The 20,455-nt window shown below is 36.4% G+C and overlaps 2 protein-coding genes across 2 annotated transcripts in view; one reads left to right on the top strand and one right to left on the bottom strand.

Moving 5' to 3' along the window:
* pola1 (polymerase (DNA directed), alpha 1) overlaps positions 1–15,761 on the bottom strand; it is a 76,173-nt gene extending 60,412 nt beyond the window's left edge. Inside the window, exons 1-21 of the mRNA XM_079805637.1 lie at positions 15,610–15,761; positions 14,637–14,761; positions 14,468–14,564; positions 14,309–14,389; positions 14,082–14,197; positions 13,798–13,860; positions 12,506–12,607; positions 11,695–11,842; positions 11,457–11,607; positions 11,179–11,354; positions 10,846–10,958; positions 10,650–10,763; positions 6,960–7,034; positions 6,685–6,823; positions 6,404–6,558; positions 6,178–6,262; positions 2,589–2,650; positions 2,405–2,494; positions 2,194–2,310; positions 1,925–2,100; positions 1,692–1,821 (exon numbers count right to left, since the gene is read on the bottom strand). Coding sequence (XP_079661763.1) covers positions 1,692–1,821; positions 1,925–2,100; positions 2,194–2,310; positions 2,405–2,494; positions 2,589–2,650; positions 6,178–6,262; positions 6,404–6,558; positions 6,685–6,823; positions 6,960–7,034; positions 10,650–10,763; positions 10,846–10,958; positions 11,179–11,354; positions 11,457–11,607; positions 11,695–11,842; positions 12,506–12,607; positions 13,798–13,860; positions 14,082–14,197; positions 14,309–14,389; positions 14,468–14,564; positions 14,637–14,761; positions 15,610–15,658 — 2,364 coding nt within the window. The 5' untranslated portion in view covers positions 15,659–15,761. The remainder of the gene's footprint in view (positions 1–1,691; positions 1,822–1,924; positions 2,101–2,193; positions 2,311–2,404; positions 2,495–2,588; positions 2,651–6,177; positions 6,263–6,403; positions 6,559–6,684; positions 6,824–6,959; positions 7,035–10,649; positions 10,764–10,845; positions 10,959–11,178; positions 11,355–11,456; positions 11,608–11,694; positions 11,843–12,505; positions 12,608–13,797; positions 13,861–14,081; positions 14,198–14,308; positions 14,390–14,467; positions 14,565–14,636; positions 14,762–15,609) is intronic.
* A 993-nt stretch (positions 15,762–16,754) lies between these two features.
* Positions 16,755–18,756, top strand: rrs1 (ribosome biogenesis regulator 1 homolog). Its single transcript, XM_079806037.1, has one exon. It carries the CDS (start codon positions 16,758–16,760, stop codon positions 17,796–17,798), a length of 1,041 nt encoding a protein of 346 aa, XP_079662163.1. The 5' UTR covers positions 16,755–16,757; the 3' UTR covers positions 17,799–18,756.
* Positions 18,757–20,455: the final 1,699 nt, after the last annotated feature.

The following is a 20,455-nucleotide window of genomic DNA, read 5'->3' as shown; positions in this document are numbered from 1 at the left end:
ATTATCTGTACACATGACGGGCGGCAATAATATCGCAAGAAAAGCCTGACGTGTATTGACAACTGCATTATTTAACCGTATTTTCTTGAATACAATGATAAAGCAAGTGTCAAGTCAGTTTCATTCATAATGTTTCTACTTCATGTAATATGACAGTTCATACTGGAGTGAAGCCGTTCTCCTCATGTGATTGGGGGAAACATTTCTGAGGGCGTGGTGAGCTCGTGCCAGGGGCGCGGGTAGTGAGCCGTTGGAGGTACCATCCTACGTCACGATGTACCACAACGTCCAATAGGAAAATTCAACTGCAGTAGCCACCGTTCAACCTTAAGAGGGCAGCACTTTGGCGGTTTTACACCATATTTTATAGAATTAAAACACTTTATACTAAAATGTCAAAACATTTACTCGAATCAATGAACAGCATTTATAAAGCCCCAGTATTACCGATCATTAACTAAAAAAAGTTGGTTTAGGGTTTTGTTACCCTTTAAAGAGAATGACACATTTAATATTTAAAAAAATTATTTTATTTACAATACGGAAACGCCTGGAACTCAAGGAAGTGTTGTGACGCATGACACAAAAAAATAAAAGACTGACAGTAGGGGTGTAACGGTACACAAAACTGACGGTTCAGTACGTACCTCGGTTTTGAAATCACGGTTCGGTACAGCAGTTTTGCAAATTTACTTTTTATTTTATTTTTTATATTTAACAGTGGTTTACTGAAGAAGAAAAAAAGTGTGTCCTTGAATGAATTAAATTATGTCAAAGTTTATTTAAGATATTTCTGTAAATTATATAGGGAGCCCTTACTTGTACATTAATATTAAAGGTTAACAACAGAGCCCAAACTATTAGCCTAAATTCAGCTGCTATTTATTTGTAGGTATAATAATCAACACTTAAAACACATTGTATGCAAACATGTAAACTTCACATAAGGTAGTTTTTGCATTAACTTCTAAATCTAATTATAAAATAGTTTTTTTCTCCAATTCGTTGTTGAAATATAATAATTTATATACAGTGTCTGTCATTTTCATGACAGGTTTATTTAACATGCATGAAATAATCAAGACATCACTAACAGGTTAAGTAGAATATAATGAATATATAGGCTAATATAGAGCATATATTTAGTGAATGAGTTGATTTCTCTAGTGAATAAAATTCTGTAGACACAATGACTGCCTAAGGTAAATGTGATGCTAACGTTACATGACATTTAGTTTACAAGCAGTTATATTGACGTCTTTCCGCTGTTGAAACACTGATTGAGCGATTACACCACATATATACATGACAGTAAGTAGTAATGTATCCTCAGCATACCTTCAGATGGTCATTCATGTTTATTCTTTAGTAAGAGATGATCGATCGCCTTCACAGATGATCGCGCTCACGCGCAACTGTGATCAGTGACCAGTCACGCCACATAGAGTGTCAAAACAGCATTTATCGTTTGAATTTCGTGATAAAATGGACTGAATACTTAATACGTTTGTGTGGGAACTCGGATTGAAGTGTGTTCCACGCTTGAAACAAGCCGACTGTGAACTGTTAAAGATTGCACCCGGAAACCGTTCAGTAACGTTACACGCGTGCACCGAAATAAGAAACAACATGCTAAAATGTGATTACCATAGGTGTAGTAAAAAGTGGTATTATTTATAAAGGTATCTTACCATGACGTTACCGGCAATGTTAGTGATCTGCATTGCCAGAGGCAGCACGTTCAGCTCGCACATAATTTGCAAAATCAGCTTAGCATCCATCCAGGTGAGCTCCAAAAGGTAGAGTAAGTGCGGGGAATCACTATTGAAAAAGTAGAGAAAGAAAAATTAAAACACTGCTGCAATAACAGGAAATATTCTCATGACGGAAGGACTCAAATGCGACTGCACAGGTGGCAGCTGACCTGTAGAAGTTCCTGATGTTCTCTGGTGGCACCACAACCCTCTCTGTCTTTAAGATCTGGGCAGCCAGCTCAGTCAGGTGATAACTCTTACACCTGATCAGCTCTTTGGCAGAGATCTCGACATCACAGACCAGGCGTCCACAAGTGGCGCTCTTCTCAGCAAATCCACTGCGACCCTGAGATAAGCAACATGCACAAATGGATTAAAACGTTGCTTACTAGACAAAATCATAATCTGATATGACTTCAAGACAAAGAAGTCTTCTCACCCCCAGTTTGGGCATGTTGACTCTTCTTAGACGGCCGATCTTTGACCAGTGAGGCACTTTGCACACACTGATCCTCTGCAGGAGCACTTCAAGGTCAAAACCAAAGATGTCATGACCCTACAGCATCAGAAGGAAGATGTGATCAATATATAAATAAATAAAATGGATCAGCAATGTAGCAGACAAGCTTACAGCACGCATTTAAACTCACCACCAAGACATCCGGATCAATCTTGTGCATCTTGGCCAAGAAGAAGCCCAAAAGTGCACGCTCTGTACCGGCAATCTCCACTATCCCGTTCTGAGTAAAATCAACAGGTTTTATTGAACACATTATCATCTCATGTATAAATCCAAAATAAAGCAAACTTCATCTGGGAGATAAGAAAAATTACCTTTTTCCTGACCGCATCTTTAAAATCATATGGGAAGATACAGTCGTTGGGCTTGCTCACCACTGCAACAAAAAAATTATTAGTTATACATGCTGAAACAAGCCTTGATTTTTAAAAAAAGACTATTAATATAGGAAACTCTTTAATTTAAAACTTTAAAACACATAAAAACCCTGCAGGTATTTTCAGATTTTGGGTCAGTTTTGACCTGGTATATATTAAATAAAACATTGTATCTGATGAATAACTTCTCATTAATGATTAAACATGCAAGCTTTTTCAGGGCTCAACATTAACATTGTCCGCGACAAGTGGATTTTTTTTAATGATTCTACATTAATTTAGTGTAAGCGGCGATCGATAGTGGATAATATAAAATGAACAGACGGTAACAAGGTTGCGCTGTTGACGCTCGTGCAGCCTCTCGAAGAGAAATCGTAACAAATGAGCTCTGCTTACACAGAGAAACTCAGTTAACATACTGCAGTAACAATTTGAAATGTGGAGTTTTTATATTTATAACATATGATACAGTTAAGAAACACCACACGACCAAGAGTGCTGTTTTCCTGAATACCATCATGATTTAAAATGTGACACTGATTTCATATGAGAGTTCCATAAACAATTAATTAACATTAAGTCACTTACATTTTAGATACATTTAATATTGACCGTTTTTCACAGCAAAGCAGAATCATAACGCATCTCACAGCAACAGTGTTAATGAATGATTCAGCGTTTTGAATAAATCGGTTTAATCAAAGATTGATTGGTAACAGCCATATAGTGTCTTATTCTAATTTAATTTACTGATCAAATTTAAAGGTGTCATGAACTGGCTTTTTTTTTTAAATATATATTATATATATACTGTTGTCCGAGGTCTACTTGTGACGTTTGCGTGGTTTTTACATTCAAAAACACCATAATGAATAAGTAATAGGCTATTTTCTGCCATGGTTTTGAGCCTCACTCAAGAAACGCTGGGTTTTGATGGGCGTGCCGCACTGAAGACCTGAAGTAAATGCCCACGGCTAGGATTGGATAAGCTTTGCATATTTAATGAGCTTCGGCTCCCACATGAGTATGCGTGAGGCATTGTTTTGAAAGTGTGTGACAAACGGCAACCGGAACAAACACAATGATTTATCTCTCATCCAGCAGCAATTAATATGAATTTAATTTTATATTACGTGGCCCACCCCATCGGTGGATATACGCGCCTCCAACGTTGCAGACAGCATAATCAAAACTTCCCCCGATTGTATTTTTCCTTAAAACATCAAGTCAAGAGAGTGAATGCACATCAAGAAAGGAATGTTTTTTCACTATTTATGAGGATATGTATTGGTAGCCCGTCTGGAAAACACATGCCCTGTGACAGTGGTAAGTTATGTTTAGTTAGACATGTACACAATGTAACATTGTATTTGATCTGAAACAATGCAATACTATCACATATAAAACATTTTTACTCACATTAGTGATTAGCTTCATGCATTCATGTATATTTACAAACGAATCCGGTGAAATGAACATGCGTGCAATGTCTTCCCAATGGCCTGGTGTCAATAGAAGCTTTTCTTTGACTAACAAGGAAGTTTTCAGCTCTGAAACGTACAGGATTTTCTTATATCACAATTAACTTTTATATATCAAAGGCTCAAGGGAAAGTTGATTTCTCAGTGTATCACCCCTTTAAGAATATAAAATGAAAGCTGAAGCATAGCCTATATTTAACATGATTGGGGGGGGGGGGGTGCCCTATAAAAAGGTAAAAATATCACAAATATGCAGATTTAAATATATCAAAGCTGAGTGAACAATGGTAAGAATATTGCTTCAGAATAAATTATAATTACAAAAAAAACAACAACAAAAAAAACGGACAAGCGCATTTTTTTACTCGGACAAGAGAATGACAGATTTACGTGCTGTTCAAGCACGTGAACAGGCTTCATGTCGAGCCCTGATTTCAAAGCTTTGCATGTTACCAAGTAATTACTACTCTTGACTTAAATAATTGAGAAACTCTTTCAATTTTTAAATGAAACATTAAATATAGCAAAGAGAGTATAATGCAAGAAATAAAACATCATCAATATAAGATTTTATTTAAATACATTTTTATATGAAATGTATAAAACATGAGAATTACCAGTATTTACCAATATTTATTTATATTTCTCTGAACTTATAACTCATGACTGCTCAAAAACAGACAAACTTATGAAACCTACATATTCTGACAAAAACAACACCTATTATTCTAGAATGTTTTGAAATAAAAACTATTAATTTTACTTAATAAACTTTCACTTTTATGATAAAAAATTAACATTTTCATGCTTCAATGGTTTATCAATAGGTGGCGGCAAAGTTGTCAAACCTCATTTCCTTTTTCAAATGAACATATTTGGTCACTGCTTTGGGTTGTAATTTTTTTTTAAGTTTATTTAATGTCACATTCATTTGTTTCCTCTTTATATATGTTCATGCATGCATATTCATGTTTAACAACAAAATTCAGTACTAAAAGTGTGAGAGATATGGAAAAGAGGAAGTGTATTTTAATTTATTTTTAAGAGCAATCTAGTGTTTTCAATAATATCGATATTTTGATTTGTAATGATACTGAAATATCTGAAACGATACGATACTCATTTTCCACAGTATCGATACCAGCTGCACGCTCTCCTCCCCTCTCCGACCGACAGCGAGTTGACACGCACCCGCCTCCTCTCATTCAGTCCGGTTAACCCTCTGAACACGGCGAACACGCGTGTTCTGCTGGATTTTTCTTCATGACAGCGTGTTAGTATTGGCGTGACCGGTCTGAATTTCGCACGGTATTGCGCATAACGTTAATTCTACTCATTCCCGCAGATTGCGCACTCTCATCTGAAGGGCACACACATACCGTAATAAAGGCGCCTCTGACATACAAGTGCAAAAATGAGCTCCTTTTTCCCGCTTATTATGGTCAAATACACACAAAAAATGCCTCAATGCCCATCTTGATGGTGAGTATTAACGTAAACAGTCATAACCAGTTCAGGAAGAATGTGTAACAGGAACAGTATTTATCCATGCGTGCGTCAGGTCTTAAAGGGACAGCAGTTATTTATTATTCAAACTACAAAAAGACAAACAATCTCTTACTTAAATGGTAATTGATCAACGTTTATATATGAGAAAAAGCTTAAAAGCTTTATCATATAAAGTTATCCCTTCAGAATACATTTTTAATTGCCTAGACTTTCAATAGACGGACAAAAAAATAAATTGTATTAAAAATATTTGTTTGAGAGTATATGCAGCGTTTTTCCCCGTGGTATCGAAAATGGTTTCGAATATCGATACTTTTTTAGGTATCATATCGAAGTTAGAAATTCCAGTATCGTGACAACACTAGAGCAATCTAAGTCTTAGATGTATGAATGCAGAAATCTCTTCTGGCTCAAATGATCCAATGCATTATAAGGGTTGAAAAATACATTTGGATGTTCATTGGAACATCCAAGTTTTGTTTCGGACATTACTCTCACGAGCTCAAGCTATCAAGATGCAGAGTGGAGGAACTTACCACAGAAATGGGTCTGGAAAGGGGGACGTGGTGGAGCTTTGTCCAGAGAAAATTTATGATGAATGAGGGCAGCGAGGGAAACAATCTGCACAAGGTAAGACACAAGAAGTAGTGATAAACTACTTTAAAGTCATACAAATGCAACTGAGCTATGACCTAATGGGTATGATTTAATGTTCTGTTATTCTGAATCTCCAGTGTCAAAGGGATCAGACACAGATTTTACCTCATTCTGGTGGGTCTTTGGGTTCTGCACAGTCTTGAGGCTTATGGACATGACGACCAGAGGAGGAGGTGGCAGGTCTTTAACTACTGAGATCAGGTCACTCTTCTGTGCAACAGCCTCTACCTTAGACCAGCTAATAGGCTGATTGCTCAACTCTAGGGGTGATGGCAAGAGAAACAGTATGATTGAAATATGTGGACAACTATCAAGTGTTACTGAATGCTCATTTGTGTAGGAAATCTAGAGAAATGGTATGTTTTACAAGAGAGACTAAATCTTACGAGGGGTCTTCACATCAAGCCAGCAAGGTCCCCGGATCTTCCTATTAAGAAGGAAGTGTTCCAAACTGGTGGTGTTGGTGCCAAACACATGGGAAAATGTTGAGCCCTTCAGCTCAGATGGCAATGAAGGAAGCTCAGCCTACAGAAAAAAGGATGTGCACATTACAAAAAAAACACTTCAAACTCCAGGAAGTCAGGAAACTTCAGACTTCCAGGAAGTCTCTATAAAATTGCCATGACTATTTTGAGAGTACAAGTGAGAGACGTCTACTCACAGAGTATTTGACTTCAAGGTACTCGCTCTGTGAAGGGATATCTGGGATCTCAAAAGCATAATTCTTGGTCACCGGCTGTTGGAACAGGGGAAGCACATTTTATAAATTAGGGCTGAACGATACATCGAATTTTCATCGTCATCGCGATATGAACTCGCGCGATGAACACATCGCAACAGACAGCCTGACACGATGAATAAGGGAAAACAGTTTACATGCGCCAATCTAAGTAACGTATTCTGAATACTTGGATTACTTCCACATTGAATTGCATTTTATAAGTGAAGGAATGCGGCCATCAAATCCTGCTTACTAAACATATATTATAAAATATTTAGCTAACGTCAAACGGGGCCATCGGCTCTTGGGCTGGTAAATCAGCGCATAGGAGAATGGAAAGTTGCACGTCAACTAAGCAGGAGCACCGGCAGTGGTCGGCCAAAACACTTTTTTTTTTGTGTATGTGAAGCTTTTTTACGTGAATAGTATGACACGAGTGAAGCACTAAAGCTTTATTTACAAAATAAATAATAGGTTCGCAATTAAATGTTACATCACAGCCATGGAAACATATGGATTTATGCCGAACGAGAGAGGAAGCTTTGTGTGGTGAGCCAAATTTAAGTTTGCTTGCGTTTTGCGATCTGGTCACACGATTTTCCACGAATTTAACAATAGGTTTACTCCATTTTATTCTACTGGACATGGAATCTCTTATTTATTTTCCCAAATCCTCATTTACGTCTCTCACAGGGGATTAAACGTTTCTTCCTTGTTTGATTTATTTTGGAGTAGGCTATTCGCATCATTTAGCCTACTGTGGTACAATAGAAAAAGGAGTATTACAGATACATTTTACTTCAAACTTTACTTTATTTAACACAGTTTGTTCTTGCTATTAGACTTGGTCAGGTTTTTGTGTATAGCGTATTTCATTCACGTCGGAGATTTTTAGTTTCGCTTTCTCTCACAGCACATATTCAAACAAAGCCTACGTTCTTGACCCTGCGGAAGATAATTTCGTCCTTCACATTTTACTACAAGTAGCCTATAAGTTTTGTAACATCAGGAGAAAACTTGAAGATATTAGAAAACGATGCTTCTTTCCTGCTCGTGTCATCCCTTTCAGCGCAAGGGATAAGGCATAAGACGCACTTCTGTGGGGAAATATAAACAAATTTTTTCTTTAACTAATATTTAACTTATATTTATATTTCGATTATTTACAGATATTTATTTAAATGTTTTACAGGCTGTAGTATGTTGTTTCACTGACGGAAGTAGGCTACTAAAATCAACACGCATGTTTGAGCCTTATATTTTTTTTTTTCAAAATGTAGGCTATTTAATTGAGGTATATAATAATAGGTATATATAATAATAGGTGTATATATATAAACTAATAATATATTTAACGAATATATAGCCTAACGAATTTATATATATATAATATAGGCTATTTAAAAAAATATAGGCGTGCGTGCGTAGCCGCCACCCCCAACCACCGCGCCACTGCACGTTATACTGCAGTGTTATATTTCGTTCTCCCTTCTCTTTCTTTAATATGAAATGCTTTTTGAATTTCCAAGATCGAAACGCTTTCTTGCCCTGGCTGTTGTTCTGGCTCCATCTCTACCTCTAGCTCCCGCTGCTCCTCTTCCGACTCCATTGTGACTGATCACGCAAACCGTGCATTTTTTCGTTTTCATTTTGGCGCTTCTGAGAAATGCATCGAGTTGCCTTAATTTATTTAGAGAGTAAATAAACTCATGAAACAGAGAAATATCGTTAATGTTATCCATTGATTTCAACAATGTACTGTATTCTAAATATCAACAGCACCAGTCACGATTCCAAAGCCCTGCAAAGAGTGGTGCGCTTATCCGAGCGCATCTCAGGCTCAGCTCTCCCGTCTCTGCAGGACATCTACACCAAACGCTGCAGAGGTAGAGCTACCAAAATCATCAGAGACATTAATCACCCTGCAAACTCTCACTTCACCCTGCTGCCATCTGGTAAGCGCTTCCGTAGCCTGATGGCAAAGACTGAAAGACTCAGGAGGAGTTTCTTCCCCCAGGCCATCAGACTCCTGAACTCAGTCACGTGACTTCACTTCACCCCCGCACACACATAAACATCCAGTTTAAACATTAACATCCACATACTGCCATTGCACTGCACTTTACTTTCCTATTGTTACTGCGTAACAACCTGTAATAAACCTTGCACATTATACTTCTTTATATATACATATATATATATTTATGTTAACCACTTATTTCTAAGTCTACAGTTGCTCACTTATCATATCCACTTATTTTTTTATATTTTTATATTTTAATTTTTATATTTTTATTTTTATCTTATTTCCTATTTTTATCTTTTACTTGATTTATTTATAATTCTACTTATGTTAATACTTTTTATTCTAATTTTATTCTATTTCTATTTTAATTTCTTGTAACTGTTATTTGCACTGTCCATGGAGCGGACCTGTTTACATTTCACTGCCAGTTGTATATTGTGTATATAACTGTGTATGTGACAAATAAATAAAACTCTTGAACTCTTGAACTCTTGAACTATTTAAATTGCAACTGTAACGGAATACAGTTACTCATAATATGTATTCTGAATACGTAATGCCGGTACATGTATTCCGTTACTGCCCAACACTGAACACGACCTTAAAGTCCCTGTAAAGGCAATTCTGAGATTTGTTTCTAAACACATTATAAATGTTAGAAATGTATTGCTGAAACACATTACAAAGACTGTGAACTATGAAGTACTAAATTCAGAAGTTAGACCGTTAAACAGTTTTTTCACCGTTGCTGTGTTCAGGATTTTCTGGGCGGGGCTAAAACGGTGGCTCGATGACGCACTGGAGCCACCGAGCCTGGCTCCTCCCCTAACACGATCATAACTAGAGCACATTCGCATCAGTTCGATCGCGAGTTACTGTTAGTACTGTTAGTTACTATAGTCAACAACTTACATAACAGCTTACAAAACAAAAACGATGAAGAGGTGGATTAATTTTGTGAACAGCAACCTTGATGGAGAGCTGAGGATCATCACCGACACCTGCCTCTGCAGTGACTTTACACCGGATCGTTTTACATACTTTCACCGGAGACAACTGGGATTCACTGATAATCCGCTGCAGAACCGACTATCCCCCGCCCAGGCCTTCATCCTCCCGTCCCGCCGACATCTGGTGCGTCGTGATCATAGACGCTCGTGATCAGTGAGTGTTGTCTTGTGTGCTACTGCCGCTTTCCCGCGAGTGGGCGTGGTTTCGGCGCCGACAGCGGACACACCCCCAGCGTTTGAGAGCAGAGAATGCTGCTCATTTTTTCAGGTTTTTGATAAGCTATTTTATGTACTTCCCGGATTTTTTTATGATTCAAATTTGGCTGGGTGGTTAATAACACATTTATCTGTGGTGTGAGGAACTCAGAACACATGTTTAGTTTTGACTTTACAGGGACTTTAAAGCACTAAGACATGGGAACAGTATAGCTAACATTCACATTTGAATATTTATCGCAAGTCATATCGTCATCGCAATATTAAACAATGTTATCGCACATCGCAGCTTTTCCTCATATCGTGCAGCCCTATTATAAATGTATTTTTGAAGTTTCCTAGGCACAGAAAGCAGAAATGATGGATAGCAGCAATTACCTTGGACTTAAACTTCATGATTTTGAACTTCTCAGAGAGGCTGTTGAACTCTTGGTACACGTCCATCATTCCTACTGCACTGTCTGTCTCTTCGCCGGTTGCCAGATTCACTTTCTAAAATCACATTAACACAAAAATATGAATTGAAGATGCACATTTTTGTATCTGCATGTCAACTAAATAAGAGGAGTCTTACACGTTCTCTGGGAAGGAGATACATTGTCCTCTCGATGTTCCTAACAGCAACACAACAGCTGACATGTGCTTTAGCTGACTCAATCCAGACCTTTCCAAACATGTACACCACACCTTCACAGAAAAACACAAGAGAAATTTACAGAAACACCTTTTATGAACATCAAATCATTGCAGTTATGTAGGAATAGCAAAGAAAACATTCAAATTGGTCATTTGAAGCATTTGATTATACAATCATGAATTACGACTCATAGAAAAGACCTAAAACCATTAGAATTTAGGATTTGTATACACATGCATTATGCAAAATCATGGAGGAGCAGACGCTCACCAGGTTGGCTGTACTGGTCTTCAAAAGCATCCAACCAGTAAAAGCGGAAAACCATATCTCCATCAGGTCCCTCCAACAGCGGGAGTTGGCTTGAGTCCACCTGCACTTCCACAGGAGTCTCGATTGGTTCCCCCTCCTCCATCTTCTCCCAGCCCATGCCACCAACCAGCCCGGATCTGAGGAGAGCAAACATGAAAGTTATGGCAGAGTCTTCTCTGCTCTCTGATCCTTAGTAGAGTATACTGCATTAATTCATAGCCTGTGTGTTGCAGACATACATTAACATCTCATCCTGTGGCTCAGTCTTGGGCTCCACTTTAACGGTGGGTTTGGTCTCAGGCTCTGCCTTCATTTTCACTGGTTCCTCCTCCAGGATCTCTGCTTCCATAGGCTCATCAAAGTCCATCTCATCAAACTCAATGGCATCTTCTACAAGTTTACAATCAACAATTAAAAGCAACATATTTTCAAGACATTGCACGCAAAGATTGAGGGAATGAAGGAGGTCAGATATACCTTCAGGCTCCTCTGTCTTGGGCTCCTTTATCTGTGTGGTTGCTGGTTTACTAGGTTGAATATGAGCAGAAGACCTACGTGAAGGTTCAGCTGCAGGAACCCGTGTCACCACAGGTCTGGGCTTTGACACTTTGACTTCAGGTGACTCCTGAGAGATGGACAAATAGTTTGAATAGAGACTAATTATAACACTTTACCGAATCTCCAAAGTGTAATCTATGTACATTACTATTCAAAAGTTTGGGGTCAGTAAGATTTTTTTTTTTTTTAAATCAAAGCTACATTTATTTGATCAAAAATACAGTAAAACAGTGATAGTGGATATTATTATTTTTATTTATTTATATATATACACACACACACATTTATTTTTCCTTGTGATGGCAAAGCTGAATTTTCAGCATCATTACTCCAGTCTTCAGTGTCACATGATCCTTCAGAAATCATTCTAATATGCTGATTTGGTGCTTAAGAAACATTTAATATTACAAATTATTATTAAATCACATTAAATTATTATTAATTTATTCTTATTATTGAAAACAGTTGTGCTGCTTAATATTTTTGTGGAAACTGTGATACCGTGAGACTTTGTATGAAATATAAACCTTTTGTAACATTATAGATGTCTTTACCGTCACTTTTGATCACTTTAATGCATCTGCATTTTTTTTTTTACTGAACAAGTGTAAATCAGTACAACTATTTAGTGGAGAAAAATGGTACACAACTGACAGCAAACCAACGTATGCATCTTCAGTCTCGCACAAAAAATCACAATGTTTTACAATTTTGAACAAGGGATAAATACCTTTGGCACCTGTGGTTTGACTGAAAATGGATTCATAGGGGATCCCAGTGTTTTCTTCTTCTTCAGAGTAATGATTGGGGGTGGAGTGAGCACAACTGACTTCTGTGAAACATTCAAATGATCATAAGGTCATAATGCTGCAATGACTGACATACTGTAGTATGAACATAGTAGACTAAAAGCACCTACAGGATGTCTGTATTAAAAGTAGACAGCTAACTAATAGGGGTGTAACGATACACTCGTGTCACGATTCGATATAAATCACAATACTGAACTCACGATACGTATCGCGATATTTTAAGCCAAAATAAAGAGGTTTTTTTATTATTATTATTATTATTGTATTATTATCTGGAATAATATTCCCCCATTGCATCATTATATTCAACATTTATATATAGTTGTTTAATGTAGTAATGTCACTGAAACGCCGTAAACTTTCATTTTTTCCCCTCACGCATTACTCACGCTTTCAATGCAGGCAGCATTCTCTCCCGGTGCTCGCTATTTCCCACCTCTCCTGCTATTAATGCACTATACATATAAGAATAAACCATCTAAAATGCTTCGAATAATCATACTACTTAAACTAAATATGATCTGGTGATTTAAATTATGTTTGCGCTTTCACTATGAGGAGTGCCGCTTTAAATGATGTTTGGGCTTTGACTTCGAGGAGTGTCATTCCGGCAGCGCGTGTGCTTCAGATGATCAATGCAATCAGTCACAGTTCTAATCACAAGAAAGCGTGTCAAGATGACTATTCCCAAACTGTAAATGTTTAGCTCAGCCAAAAATTTTAATTCTGCATTTACTCACTCTCATGTTGTTTTTGTGCGTCACGCACTCATTTGAACATCCGGGTTTACTACAGTATGTGCGTCGTGGTAAATCTGTTCATCATATAAAGCCATCGTGTCTCTTCAGAAGACTTGGATTTGAATTAGACACTCGATTAGTTATTTTTACGATGCCTTTATGACATTTGTTGGATCTTTTAAGTTTGAAAGGAATGGACTTTAAATGGAGGAACAGAAATCTCTCAGGTTTTATAAAGAATATCTTCATTAGTGTTTAAAAGTTAAACGAAACAACATGAGGGTGATTACATGATGACAGAATTTACATTTTTGGTTAAATTATAATTATTATATAGCAAGTTGAGCCTTGGATAAAAAAACTCTATAAATCGCAAATCATATCGCATTTTTATATCAGGATATATCAATTAACGATATATATCGTTACACCCCTGCTATCTAATAATACAAACGGTCATAAAAATTCACCTCAGAGTGCAGGTCCTGCAGAATATCTCCCAGCAGATCATCTTGAGACAAATCCACATGTTTCTACAATACAAATCATGGGAAAAAGACAATTCTATTCAAACTACAGACAAAATTATACCTCTTTGACCTCCATTACAAATGGCAGAACTTTACATCTTGGTTGAACTACTCCTTAAATGTTAACGTGCATGTTCATTTAATTAATGTTTGAATTAAATAGTTACATAAAAGGTAAATTACATGGAAAAATATACCATACTGTGAACAAAGTGGCAAATTACCTCAGCGGGTTTCTTCACATTGCTATTCATGAACATGCTTTTAATGCTGTTGGGTTTACTGACAGACACTTTTTTCACATTCTTTTTCGAATCACCTCCCTTTCCACCTTGTTTGCCTGTTTAAGAGGGAGCAATGATAAAATGGTAAAGAGAACACAAAGAACAATGCTTAGTATTGCTAATCGGCAAAAAAGGAAAATAAAATGCACTGGTTTTCCAACACTCACTTTTAGGGCCCTTCTCCAGTGCGTCATCATCCAATTCTTCATCAAAGATTTCTCTGCCATCCTCCACATAGCCTGTCCCATCTGACAAAGACAACAGACATTCAGCAGGTACACTTTTAAACAATGAGTTTAGCAGAAAGGTGTGAAAGTTTAACTGACCGTCATCAATGATCCAATCATCATCCTGTCTCTCCCGCACCATTTTCGAGTACTGCTCTTCATCCACCTCCTCATACACACTGGTGAACTCCTCCACCTAATCACAAGACAATCTCAAAACACTGGAACAGCACAGATGACGTGTACAAATAGCCGACATTCAACATACCTCATATTTAACCTTCTCTCCCTTCTTAGCTCTTTTAAGTTGCTCTAAAGCGGACTTGCGTCCCACTTTCTCTTTTTTCTCCCGCCTGGAACGTGACGCGGCAATGCCACACGTTTCGGACGCATCTATAGAACAAGGAAATGTTAAGAAAAAAATCAAACTGTAACAAGAATAAATCATTTTGTATAGCAAACTGTAATGTCAAGACGAGACTGACACGTGAAATGATGTGAGAATGACGTGATAGTCTTAGAATCACTAAGGGGTCACTGAGTTACATCATACACTGTATAATTTTAGGTTATTATTGAAAATAAAAAAAAACTAATCAAATAAATATTATCATGCATATTATTGTTTTAATTTTAATTTAAAGAGATATCATATGAAAACAGTAGGGATGAAAATATAAATATATAAAACTTGGCACATACAATTTAGATTTAGATTTTTCTGGTGGGACTAGTGAAAAATCCTAATAGCTGAGTGCACGTTTAAAAAATAAAACCCAAACAAGAAACCACTGATTCTACTGTTGTTATTACTATAACAGTGACTTAAATGGTCAAAGAAGCACAATTTTACTAAACTTTTTTTTTAAAAATATGTTAATGCAAATGTAAAAAGATATTCTGCAGACCATAGTCTATCACACACAGGAAATAGTTAAACATCCATATGTATAAGCATTTATGTGTCAGGTAGGAAAGAGTAACATTTGACAGAGTAATCATTGACATTTAATGGTCAATTTGATTTAAAAAGGCTAAAGCGTCAAATTTACTCGAGAAAAGCATATCACACATAAATATATTTGCATAAACGTATATTTTAGGGATATACAGGAAAATGTGTTTATTGTATTTAATATTATATTCGCGCTGTCAGTACAAGCATCCAATAAGCTGCCTGTCTGAACGAATAGCACTAATATTAGCAAGCTAATAACACCAAGCACCGTAAACACGCTCACCGCAATCTCCGCCGTCCGTGTCTTTATCAGGATTTGATACAGGAGCCATTAATATAAATTAGTGCCTGGTTTGAGGTAGAATTTCAACCTTCTTTAGAAGCGCCGAGCCAAAACAACAGATTCCGCGCCAAAGTGTCTTCCCGGGGAAACTCGAGCAGCGGATATGACGTTCTCAGCAGCCGTCCAATCGAACTAGTTCAGTGATCCGTTCACACAATCCCTGATTCAGTTTTTGTATTTTGTATACCACGAAATAATTCTAGTATCATTTTAATATAATTTGGGAAATTATTTCCCAAGATTTAATTTTTTTTCCCATACAGTAGCCAGACAGAACATATTGTTATTTGACTAATAACCACACAAATACGAAACACAATTAGTTTCACACACATGACAATAAAACAATGCTAAAAACATGAACTAAATAACAAATTTTCATTCGTTTCCCTTTTAAATTATTGTGAAAATGACATTTACAGTATATGTTTGTTGTTGTTAACATATCCCTATTTTAAACTGTAACCATATTCGTCTATATTTACTACGTCTGTGGTTTGTATTGTATTGTTCTTCTAAATGCGCTAAATAATCTGAACAAATTCAAATAGAAGTGATAAATATAAAAGATTTAATATAAAACGAAGATGTTCGGTTCAGCTATACGATTCACACATTCTCGGAGTGAATCATTGAATCTTGTTTGGTTGAATCATATCTCCGAACACTCAAGGTAATTTCTTGCATTTGGCCATTTGATCGATTCTGAACACAAAATTCGACTCTGGTGGGACTCGAACCCACAACCTTTGAATGACCCCATTCTTCAATCTAGAAGTCCAATGCGCTATCCATTGCGCCACAGAGCCGATGGGACGTCCTGCTACTTTGTCGGTACTTCTCCTAACTTCCGAGGTCTTAATACTTTAATTTATCACAATGATAAATAGGCATTATTACATTAATTAATTTTTCTAAACCTTTATGTGCAACACACGATTGCATTTATTTTATATATGAATTTGTTTTTGTTTTTATTTTAATAAGTTTTGAAAAAGTGAGTTTTCAAGTCTTTTATTTTGAAATGAAGTCCTTCCGCTTGCAGCAGCACATGTGAGAAAACCACGTTGTGTGTCATTAGAACCAAAATGGCTTCGTGCAGCATAGAAGACGTGCTCGCTAAAGCAGAGAGAGACGAGGCTGAAAAACTAAGAAGTATTACAGTAAACAAAGAGTTAGACCTCGAATTTGACCCGGGTCATTTGCTTGCGTTTGACAAGAACCGGATAGATACTCGAGAATTTAAAGACAACAAAGGAGAAGACTATCTACGCTCTTTAGCGAGAGATAACACACAACTTCTCATTAACGAGCTATGGAAACTTCCAACAGAAAAGGTTGAAGAAGTAATCGTCGCCAAGCTACCAGACCCAACCACACCATTACCCAGAGAAAAGCCTGCACCGAAACCAAAGCCTCCAACAAAATGGGAACAGTTTGCCAAACTGAAGGGCATTCAGAAGAAAAAGAAGACCAACCTGGTGTGGGATGAAGTTCACAAGGAATGGAAGAGGCGATGGGGATATAAACGTGCCAAAGACGACACCAAGGAATGGTTGATAGAGGTCCCACATACTGCAGATCCCAACGAGGACCAGTTTGCAAAAAGGAATAAAGCCAAGAAAGAGAGAGTGGCCAGGAATGAGTACAACAGACTCAAAAACATCGCCAGAGCTCAGAAGATCAAGGTGCCTGGAATGGGCCTCGCACCCACCCCTAAGCAGTCTAAAGCAGAGCTGGCACAAGCTGTCAATGTTGCCAAAATGTCCACAGCCTCTGTTGGTAAATTTCAGGAGAACCTGCCCAAGGAGAAAACGCCCAAAAAAACTGGGAAAAAGAGAAAATTCCAGCCTCTTATTGGTGACTTTAGTAGTGAGAAGCAAAAACAGCTGGATTTACTGAAAGTGATGGGCAGTAAGAAGCCACGGCTCAACATCACGAAAGCTGTGAATAAGCAAATGAGAGAAGAGGACGTGGATTCGGCTCAAAAGAGCAAGAAAGGCCTTGGAAAGAAGGGACGTAAGGGAAATGTGTCTGGTAAAGGGAAAGGAAAGGCTGGTGGAAAGGGAAAGGGTCAGGGTCCCAAAGGCAAAGGACGTAAACCTCAGATGAAGCAAGGAAAGCGCTAAAATCTACAGTGGTGTGGACTTCTTATTGTAAAATCCTTATTATATTGTGCACATGATGTCAACCTGTCATGTGTCAGATAAAATAAATACTTTGAGTGCCTTGGTGCTGAAGTTTGAGTCTGTACAATATGGTTATATTTTGGTGTTCAACCGTACGTCTTTATAAATGTCATGGATGCAGTGCTGGACTGAAGATAATTGAACTTTTTCTTGTTGTATGGTGTGATTTAACATTGCAACCTGTTACTCTGTGATTTCACAATAAATTTAAATATCTGATATATGTTCTTTGAATCTTGCAAATTTTTACTAAAAAAAAGTTCAAATATTAAAAATGGGTTATTCAATTTTGCATTATACAATGTGCTTTTATATAAAAGTGTGAGATTCTGCTTTGAAACAATATTTTTAAATTAAATGATAGACAGTATTACCATCTAATGATTACTATTGTGTAAATAATTTGATTTAAAATGTATTATTTTAAGAAATAGGATTGACACGCTTGATTGTAATTTAAAAAAGTGCAAAACAAATTCATGTAATCAATTTTCTTTATAAATGTTATGTCTGTCTATTACATTTTTTTTATATGTATGTATGTGCATATATATATATATATACACACACATGCTTGATTTCACCATTTTTGTCAGCAACATGGTAATAACCAAGTTCTTCTAATCTCTTATTTCTTGCGTTTGTTAATTTTTGGAAAGGTTTACATAATTATATAGCCTAATCTACAACATATATTGATTGTTCCATTAAAGAACAAGGAATATGTTCAGACCATATTGATAGTTTTTCTGGAACAATAAGCATATTCTGGTTTGCCGATTACTTTTAACTGTTACATAAACGTGTCTGTACTTTTTGCATACTAGCAAACTGACATCTCTGGTTATTTGCCATATAATATCAGAAAAATATGTTCATTTAATAAACATTTTACAATCAATGCAGCCACCTGGAGGTACTTTCATGTAATGCATCCAACTGCATGTTTAATTGAGTTCTAAGAAATTACTAAATGTACTGCAATGACCTCACATAAAATGTTCATGTTTGACCAGCCCGAACTGAAACTTACCAGTTATGTTTGGGTTTGTTGTAGTTCTTGACTGATCATGAGGCCATTCTTAGTTAAGTGTGTTACTTTAGTGATGTAGTGATTTAATGTGAATTAAATGACCACAAATACCCCCACTCATCTACCAAATTAGAAACAAGACGCCATATGTTCAAAATATTGATGCGTCTACAGAGTTGGTGGCTCTTTCCAAACAAATGAATATCCTGCTCTTGAGTTGATGGATGTTGTTTGACCACAGACACGATCTCAGATCAGCTGGGGGGCTTTGGGAGGGGAAGTGCCCATCTGTTGACTGCTGTCAGGCTTGTAAAGCATCATTAGTCAAACAATCACGATACAAACACCCCACGCCAATGGACAGAAATATAGGGCACACTTAATGCCAAAATCAATTAACACTGCTGTTTTGAGGATGCAGGGTGTGTATTGATACCATACATGCACACACACATGTATATATATAGCCTATATATTTTTTTTATTTTATTTTTTTTTATTTTTATTTTTTTTGCAGTATACCCGCAATTATAAAGCTAGAATACATAAATCCAACATAACTATTCAAAACCCAAAATAAATTATGTGTTTGGAAATATTTGCATAATTAATTTTTTTAATATTTGTGTCTGAATCTTGAAAAAATGTACTTATTTATCCTTCTAATATATATTTCGAAACTCAAACATGCAACATAATCCACAGTATTATCAAAATACTGTTGCAGAAGATCTGTGCCCTAAATATCAGCAGCAGTGGATTAGTGAGTAGCGTTTATTTAAAGGACAGACAGAAACAGAGGGATCTCTGTCAGTGTATCTCACAAACAGGCCTCAGGATGCAACAGCACATTTACATGCAAAGCAATGAACAGATTCAGGTTTTCACAACCGTTTTCTCTCCGCATGGTTTGTCCTTTGCAATTTAGCATGCGTTTTGAATGTGTTTATGGCCTAATTTGAGTAGGATTGCATTTGTTGACATGTTAAACACAGTATGCGTTAAATTTGTTTTAACAATGTGGAACGGTTAAATGCATTAATAACAATTTCATTTATTTTTGTGCATTTTTGTTTTAACAGATCAAGATGCAAGCAGAGAGCAGAAGAGCCAAATAAGTTAAGGGTGTAATGTTTTTCATGAGAAGAGCTTGGTAACATAATGTGCTTTAGAGTTCTCTTAAATTGCATTATTACCCCTAGCTGAGTATTTTGTCATTTGGCATCAAGCTGTTATGTGCCATATTGAAGGAAAATTATTTTGCAATATCCTATAATTTCTATAATTTACACAGTATTGTCAATTTGCATGTGTATGACACAAAACATTTTTCCTTTTACTTTTATTAAACCTCAGATTACAAGCATTATCCCTGTTAAATGCTGCTACAATAAATCCATATATATATATATATATATATATATATATATATATATATATATATATATATATATATATATATATATATATATATATATATATATATATATATATATATATATATATATATATATATATATATATATATATATATATATATATATATATATATATATATATACTG

This window comes from Gobio gobio (assembly GCF_949357685.1).
Source record: "Gobio gobio genome assembly, chromosome: 23".
NCBI classification, from domain to species: domain Eukaryota; kingdom Metazoa; phylum Chordata; class Actinopteri; order Cypriniformes; family Gobionidae; genus Gobio; species Gobio gobio.
The sequence above is the reverse complement of the archived record's forward strand: the minus strand, read 5'-3'. Positions and strand labels throughout refer to the sequence as shown.